General features: G+C 41.9%; 1 protein-coding gene across 2 annotated transcripts in view; it reads right to left on the reverse strand.

The window, feature by feature from the left end:
* LOC114024508 (sodium/hydrogen exchanger 9B2-like) overlaps positions 1-3,908 on the reverse strand; it is a 44,802-nt gene extending 40,894 nt beyond the window's left edge. The window contains exon 1 of one of the 2 annotated variants that reach the window (XM_027837524.1): positions 3,819-3,908. Coding sequence is in view for 1 of the 2 variants with exons in the window: in XM_027837523.1 (XP_027693324.1) it covers positions 3,557-3,591 (35 nt within the window). In the remaining variant the exon portion in view is untranslated. Of the gene's footprint in view, positions 1-3,556 lie in introns of both variants that reach the window. The other variant, XM_027837523.1, reaches the window with a different exon arrangement.
* Positions 3,909-8,584: the final 4,676 nt, after the last annotated feature.

Consider the following 8,584-nt stretch of genomic DNA (forward strand, 5'->3'; position numbering starts at 1 on the left):
TTCCCCAATTGATGGGTATCCCTTCAACTTCCAATTTTTTGCCACCACAAAAAGAGATGCTATAAATATTTTTTACATGTGGGTCCTTTTCCCATTTGTATGTTCTCTTTGGGATACAGCCCTAGAAGTGCTATTGCTGGGTCAAAGGGTATGCACATTTTTATAGCCCTTTGGGCATAATTCCAAATTGCTATCCAAAATGATTGGATCATTTCACAACCTCACCAACAATGCATTAGTGTTCCAATTTTCCCACATCTTCTCCAACATTTATCATTTTCCTATTTTGTCATGTTAGCCAATCTGACAGGTGTGGTACCTCAGAGTTGTTTAGATTTGCATTTCTCTAATCAATAGTGACTTAGAGCATTTTTTTCATATGACTATAGATAGCTTTAGTTTCTTCATCTGAAAACTGATATTGGCTATTTTTTAAATGAAGAGGGGGAGAGAAGGACCTAATTCTTTCTTTTTTTATTTTAATTTTCAAATTCTTTCTCTCCCTCCAGCCCATCCCCCACCCATTGAAGAGGAAAGCAATTTTTAAATTTTTCTTCAAGAACAGGTATGGTTATGACCTGTTATATATAAATTACTTGTCTGTGTCCTACTCATGCTGTTAAAATCTTACTCAAATGAAGCTTCTCTGATCTCCCACCTCATCATCCCAACAATACATAGCATTTGCATCTTTCTGAGAATTTTTATTATGCTAGTATATGTCTTGTAGCTGGACTGTAAAATAGATGAGGGAAGGACCTTTGATTTAGATAAACTTTGTGTGTCCCCTACTAAACCAGCAGATTAATTCACATACAGCTGGGGATTATTAATGCTCATTGAATTGAGGTGAATGTCAGCTCTTGATGGGGGAATTAAGGAAATTAGTGGGTTTCTTTTTTTTTTGCCACTTGTTTTGAAGGAACTAAATTGCATAGAAATCTCCACACAGGTTTAGTAGTTGCCACATTATCTACCTTAGTGATCTCATCAGCTCCCATGGATGCACCTAAGTCTAGGCAGAGGACTCTCAGACCTATTTATTCAACCCTAACCTCTGTCCTGACCTGCAATGTCTAGTCTCCAATGGCCTGTTACTGGACATCTCAAACTGGATGTTCCATAGACATTTTAAATTTAACATGTCCAAAACTAAACCCATTACGATTCTCCCAAAACCCTCCCCTCAAAAATGGGAGGGAAGGTGGTGGACAATGCTTGAACCTCACTCTCATTGGAATTGGTTTAAAAAAGGAAGAATAGATGTACACATTCGGTTGGGTATAAATGTATCTCTCACCCAATATGGAAGTAGGAGAGGAAGGAGATAAGAGATAGATGGCAGGGTGGGGAATGATAAAAAGAAGGGCAGATTAACTGAGACAGCGGTCAGAAGGACCATTGAGGAGGGCCAAGATAAAAAAAAATGGAGAAGGATAAACAGAAGAAAATGGGACAGAGGGAAATACATGGTAATCATAACTGAATGTGAAGGGGATGAGTTCACCCTTAAAATGCAAGTGGATAGCAGAATGGATTAGAAGCCAGAATCCAACAATATGTTGTTTTCGAGAGACACACTTAATATAGAAAGATACACACACAGTTAAAATAAAGGGCTGGAGCAGATTCTATCATGCTTCAGATGAAGTAAAAAAAAAAAAAAGGCCATTCCAAAGAAAAATTTAGAAGTAGACCCAAAGGGCTATAAAACTGTGCATACTCTTTGACCCAGCAATACCAACACTAGGTCTGTATCCCCAAAGAGATCAAAGGAAAAGGACCTATATGTACAAAAATATGTATGACAGCTATTTTTGTGATGGCAAAGAATTGGAAATTTAGGGGATACTCATTAATTGGGGAATGGCTGAAAAAGTTGCGGCATATGACTGTGATGGAATATTACTGTGCTACGAGAAATGACAAGGGGGTGGTTTCAGAAAAAAACATGACAAGACCTATATGAAGTGATGCAAAGTGAAGTGAGAACTGGGAGATCACTGTGCACAGAAACAGCGATGTTGTAATGATGATCAACTGTGAAAGACTTGGATGCTCTGATCAATACCATGATCTAAGAAAATTCCAAAGGATTCATGATGAAAAAAATGCCATCCACCTCCAGAGGGAGAACTGAAGAACTCTGAGTGCTCCCCCTCAATATGGCTAACATGGAAATATTTTTTGCGTGATTTCACATGATTCACAATTAATTGATATAATTAAACTTATATATAAGAATGCTTAACATAAATTATTTTATTTTATTTATTTTAAAAAAGAAGATACCAAAACACTCCTCTCTTCTAAATTCCCTATTACTGCTGAGGGTTCCACCATTCTTCCATTCATTCAGTCTCTGAAACCTGTGTCATCTTTGCTTGATTTCTCATTATCTCTCACCCAGGCATATCCAATCTACTGCCAAGGCCTATCTATTTCACTTGTGCAACATCTGGACCATACCCCCTTCTCTCCTCTAATACCCTTGTCCAGGACCTCATCCCCTCTGCTTGGACTGTTGAAATAACCTTTTCATTGCTCTCCCTGACTCAAAGTCTCTCCCCGCTCCAGTCTACTCACCACTGAACTGCCAAATTGATCTTCCTAAAACACTGGTCTGACAACATCACAGTCCTATTAGATAAAATCCAGTAGCTCCCTATTACCTTCTGGATCAAATATAAAATCCTCTGTTTACCATTTAAAGCCCTAAATAACCTGTCCTCTTTCTACTTTTACAGTTTTCTTATACCTTAATCCTCTGCTCTCTGGGATGCGCTGACACTGGCCTTTTTGCAGTTCTTTGTACAAGACTCTCTCCTCACTCCACACATTTTCATGGCTGTCCCCTATGCCTGGAACAGTCTCCCTGCTCTTGGCCTCCTTCAGGTCCCAGCCAAAAATCCCACCTTCTGCAAGAAGCCTTCCCTATCCTCTCTAATGCTAGCCCCTTTCCCGTAAGATTATCTCTAAGTTACCTAGCATATATCTTGCTTGTACACAGTTGTTTACACGTTCATTGTTCCCTCAATTAGATTGTGAGCTTCTCAAGGGCAAGCACTCTCTTGGACCTTTCTTTGTGTTCCCATGGCTTGCTTCGCAGAGTGCCTGACACACAGGAGGCCTTGATAAATGTTTGCTGATTTGACTACATACACCGCTGCCCCTGCCCTACTGCTTAGCACCATGCCTGATGACCTGTCATCGCCTCCTTCTCTCTGATTTCCAGGAAATACTTGTTGATCAGTTATTGATTGCAGAGCCGAAGCTCTCCGGGATTCCTACGCCTCTCCCGGAGGTCTCCTCCCAGCTTCCTACCCCCACCTGGCCTGGGGGACCAAATCTCCCTGCAAGACCCAGGCCCTGTGCACCCCTTCGGAGTAATTAAAAACAAAACAACGTGCAAACCGACCACCCAAGGAAGACAGCCCTGTTTCCCATTACTCAAAGCTCAAGCCATCAATCAGTTCCAGAGTCAAAACCACAGGTGGCTTTCCAGAGCTCAACCTAGAGCTCCAGGTGTTCGCAAAACAAAAGGAATAATACTCACATTGCTCTCTCCCGGAAAGGCATCATTAAACCCATTTTTAACGGTCGCTTTGGAAACGAGCGGCAAAGAACACTTATTTTTTAAAAGGGAGAGAAGGGCGGACACTGGCCATTACCAGCACTCTTTCTCCTTGCCCAAACAATAGCTGGCATCCACGCGGCTGCTTTCATCCTGTTCCATCCTGGCCAGCATCGCCCTTTTTTCTCTAACTGCTAACAACATCGGCAGTCGCTCGGCGACCCCCCGCTCCCAGCCCGCTGACCTGGGTGGCCCGAGGGCAGGTATTATGGGTTCCTACAGTTGGGTTCTACAGGGTTCCACAGCTGCTGGGTCGCCCACCCTGCTCCGCCAGGCATCCCGAACACCGGGGTGGAGCCCAGGCGGAGAAGAGCAGGATGGATGGAGGAGGAGCCTTGGGGGTACGTCAGGCAGTGACGGGAAGGAGGCTGGTGCAGTTGCCCCGACTCTGTCCGGGGACTGCTGCTCAAAGAGACAATCCCTGCCTCAGCAGTGATAATGCCCTTGCCCACCCTGCAGGGCAAGGTATCCCTTCTCTGGTACCCAGCGGAGGGAGTGCGGTTGGCTAGCCCTGAGGAGCAGCCTTCTGTGGGCCGAGCCCTAGGGATCTAGCCGTCTACTGTTTGCTGCTCTTAGTGCCCTGGTGTGAAATCAAGTGTATGTATGCTCTTTGGAGCATACTCTGTGCCTGGCTCAGGGTATTGGGGCACTAGATCCCCAGGCAGCCGTGTGGAGGGAGTGTGCAGAGGGCTTGGTTTGGAGTCAGGGGACTGCAGTTCGAATCTCACCTCCCTCCTGCTGCGTGACTTGGAGCAAGTCCCTGGGCCTCAGTTTCCTCCTCTTTAAAATGGACACCCTATCCACGTTACCGAACCACACAAAGCATGGCTTTCTAATTAGGGTACTGGTGTAGGTCGAATCGGCACTGAATGAGTGGGACTCAGAATCCAGAATGCCTTGCAGTGGTAGGATTTTCAATGAGTACCCAAATTTACTGATGGACTGAAGAATCCCAAATCTTCTGTCCCTTCGTAGGCATCCAACTTTCTTCATCACATCTCAATCTGATTTTAATTTACCATCTTGAACTCTCCATCTCACCAAGAGTTTGCAGTTTCTCAAGCTCTTTTTAATTCAATCCCCCATTTCCTTGGCCCCCTCAAAAATACTGGAGCCCATTTTTGATGGTCTCTCTCTCTCCCCTCAGCAGTTAGTGCCTTCAAATTACTTAGTATTTACTTTAGGTATAGATTTTGCATTTCCTTAATTGTTTATAGGTTTCTCCTCCTAGGCAAAGACTACCCTAAAGACCAGCATAGGAGAGCTCTTAATCAATCAACAAACTGACCAAGAGACCCTAGATGAGTGATTTTACCTCTCAGTGCCCCTGGCAGCTCTGGGAGCTATAATGGCAGATTTCTTTCCTTTGGGAGAGGGAGAGAATTTCTCACTTAGAGCTCCCTCCACTGGGATGAAATCACAGGTGTGGTTAAAAACAATAACAACACAAAAAATCTTTGAAGAGTAGTTTGAGTTTTGTTGTTTTTTTTTTTTATATCCAAAGTTACATCTGAAGTTAGGTCCAATGATCAAAGTCTTAATGATTCTAGTTGAGCTTTTTTCTGCCTTCTGTGTAAGGGCCTCAGCAGCTGTAGTGCTTACAATCTGCTTGAAATGCCGAAGATTAGATCTAATGAAGTCTGGTCATTTGTTGGGCCTGCACCAAATAGTGGTTAGAGAGCTAGCTGGCTTTGAAGCCAGAAAGAGCTGGAGTCAAGTTCTATCTCTGACATAGACTGGCTGTGTGACCTTGGGCAGTTACAGCCTCCCAGTGCTCTAGGCAACTCTCCAAGCCAAGCTGTAATGTACAGACAAATTTCTAAGAGAGCAATTTCCTAACTTTCAAGAGTTTTCTGGTCTGAAATCTTAAGTCCCATAAATATTTAAGTTGTTAAGTTCTTTCATTATTTTGTGGACAGGAACTCACATTATTTACAAGCCAAGAAACCCTTCAGATAAGCATCCCTTTCCTTACCTTGATTCCACTCATCTAATACATTACAAATATATTTTATGACTAACATTCCTTCTTTCAGTTACTAATAGCTTTTTAAAAATTCAATTTTACTTTCAGGTCCACATTCTTTTCCTTCCACCTCCTCTCTCCCTGATTTGCGAAAGAAAAACATACCAAAACCCCTATTACAAACATACATAAGCAAGAAAAACAAAATTCACAGGATGGCCATGGCCAACAGAAAAAAAAAAGTCTCAGTCTGTTCACTGAGTCCATCACCTTTCTCCGGAGATGATGGCATGTTTCAACATGAGTCCAGGGGAATGTGGTTGGTCATTGTGTTGATCTGAGTTCCTAAATCTTTCAAAATTGTTTGTCTTTACAATATTAACACATAACTTTTTACATTTTTTTTAATTTTTAAAAAAATATTTTCTTTGTTTCAGTCAGCCAAGATCCACCCCTACCCCCCATCAAAGGAGAACAGAAGTAGAACAAAACCCACTACACACATGTGTAATCAAGCAAAACAAATTTCCACATTGGCCATGTCCAAAAAACTATTTGTTTCCTACATTGAGCTCTTTCTCCTCTCTTTCAGGAAGTAGGCACCATGTTTCATCATTAGTTCTTTGGAATCCTGGTCAGTCATTACCAACACATAACTTCTTGAAATATTTTTAGATTTTTAAAATGATTCCTTTCCACCAGATGTTTATGGCAGATGGTGTTGTAATGACCTCATTTTTAAACTTTTTTAGTGGAACTCCAAACACCTACTCCTAAGGTAGGGAGAGAAAGTCTAAGAAACAGAAAAAAAAACAACTCTAAAGTTTCCAATTATTTTCATTTTGATATTCATGACCATGTATTGTCCCTGGCACCTATACAACCAAGTGGTACTGAACACTTGACTGGAATTAAAGAGTTTCTGGAATTAAAATGAAAATTAGCTGCAAAATTCTCCTAGAGCTTAATCTCTTAACAACTCTTTCTGGCCAAAAGCTACTTAGTTAGTTGGGGTTTACTGGCTAGATTTCTTTCTCAAAGACCAAGTCTTAAACCCAGTTTGCCCTGGATCTCATGGATTGGACAATAGGTCCCTACCCAAGCACCACTTAATGGTTATTTTTTGGATTCTCCTGGCTCAGAGTGAATGTAAATAGTAACTGGTTCTCTTTTGGCCAGCAACCCTGAGGGTCTTCCCCTCCCAGTTAGATTTTTTTTTTTTCGTTAAAGGGGCCATCTCTTGACTCACTCCTTAAAGAGGCTTATTTACCGAATGAGTGTTGCCTGACTCAAAGTGAGAATCTGAAAAAACTTAGCTTAAAAGAGCCAAGGTCTCTCATTACATCCTGGGCTGTCTCCAGACATCCTGATCAATATCTGGCCCCTGGACCCAGATGGCTCTGGAGGAGAAAGTGAGGCTGGTGACTTTGCACAGCCCTCCCTTACTCAAATCAAAGTCAGTTGCAAGTCTTGTCATCATCTCTCTGATGTCATGGTCCTCTTCGAGAACAAAGGAAAAACTACACATTGGAAATGGTCTTATCCTTACCGAGGCTAGTCCTGATCACTTTTCTTCCCAAATTAAACCTTACCTGTTTTCTTACCTGTTTTCCTCACTCTCTTAGCAGAATCTGTGCGTGGTCTGGCCTTGGAAGTGTCTTTTTTTCCTACAGTGGTTCTTCCATAAAACCTTTACACCTCTCAAATCCTTGTATATTAAAGAAAAGAAAGCATAGACTCGAAACATTTGCTTCTCAGGTGCCGTTGCTGCTTCTCAATAGAGAGTGGAGCTCTTTCCCCTTTGGAGCTCTTTTTATCATAAATCATACAAAAATTTCTTGGTGCCGACTTCCTCTTGCCCCCCCCCCCCCCGTAGTATATTTTTCCTTCTTTCCCAGTCCCAAGTTCTTCATTGATATATCCCTAGGATCGCTTCATGTGACTGGAAACACATCGTAATCTTGCTGGATTATATTGTATTTTGCAGGGTATGGGGGGGAAGGTATATAATGGGAACTTTTAGTAGGAGAGATAGTTAATTAGTGTTTACTGTGCATTTCAGAAATTGTCTTTCATACAAATTTAGAACAAAACACTATGCTTGGAATACAAAGTGTTTTTATGTTTGTCACTTGAAGTCTTTTATGGATTTATAAAGAACTAGCATCATTTTAACTGATATCTTATAGGGTTCACATCTTTCCACTAATACTTATTAGCTGTGTGACCCTGGACAAGTTATTTTACCTCTCTGAAGAAATCACAGTTCTTTGATATAACTACAGGGGTCTCAAAGTCAGTAGTGTCACTAGTCCACCCCTCTGTCTGAGTAGAATCCTAGAATTTGGGAGTGGGAAGGCATCTGAGATGTCCAGCCCTTTCATTTTAAAGATGCAGGAAATGAGGTTGATACTTGTCCAGGATCAGGTGAGCTAGTGGCAAAGCCAAAACTTAAGTCCTAATATTTGACCAAAAGATCACGGAACTAGGGCTGAAAGAGACCTCAGAAGGTAGCCTGTTCAACCTTCTCATTTTACAGATGAGAAAACTGAGACCCAGGGAGGGTAGATGATTTGTCCAGGCTTACAGAGGTAGTATATGACAGAGGAAGGTTTTGAACCCATGTCCTCTGAGTGTTTCCATCTAATTTTATTTATTTATTTATTTATTTATTTATTTATTTTTTTGCATGAGGCAATCAGGGTTAAGTGACTTGCCCAAGGTTACACAGCTAGTAAGTGTCAAGTGTCTGAAGCCAAATTTGAACTCAGGTCCTCCTGAATCCAGGGCCAGTGCTCTATCCACTGTGCCACCTAGCTGCCCCCATTATTATTCTGCTAGATAGTAGTAGCACAAGAGTCATAAACATGCATTACATCATTTGATCCCCACAACAACCTGATAAGGTAGATGGTTTTATCTATCTCCTCTCCTCCATTTTATAAGAGGCTTAGGCTCAGAGAGATTAATTGCCTTGGTCGGGG

This window comes from Vombatus ursinus, unplaced genomic scaffold, assembly GCF_900497805.2.
Source record: "Vombatus ursinus unplaced genomic scaffold, bare-nosed wombat genome assembly UNPS02014821.1, whole genome shotgun sequence".
Lineage (NCBI taxonomy): Eukaryota > Metazoa > Chordata > Mammalia > Diprotodontia > Vombatidae > Vombatus > Vombatus ursinus.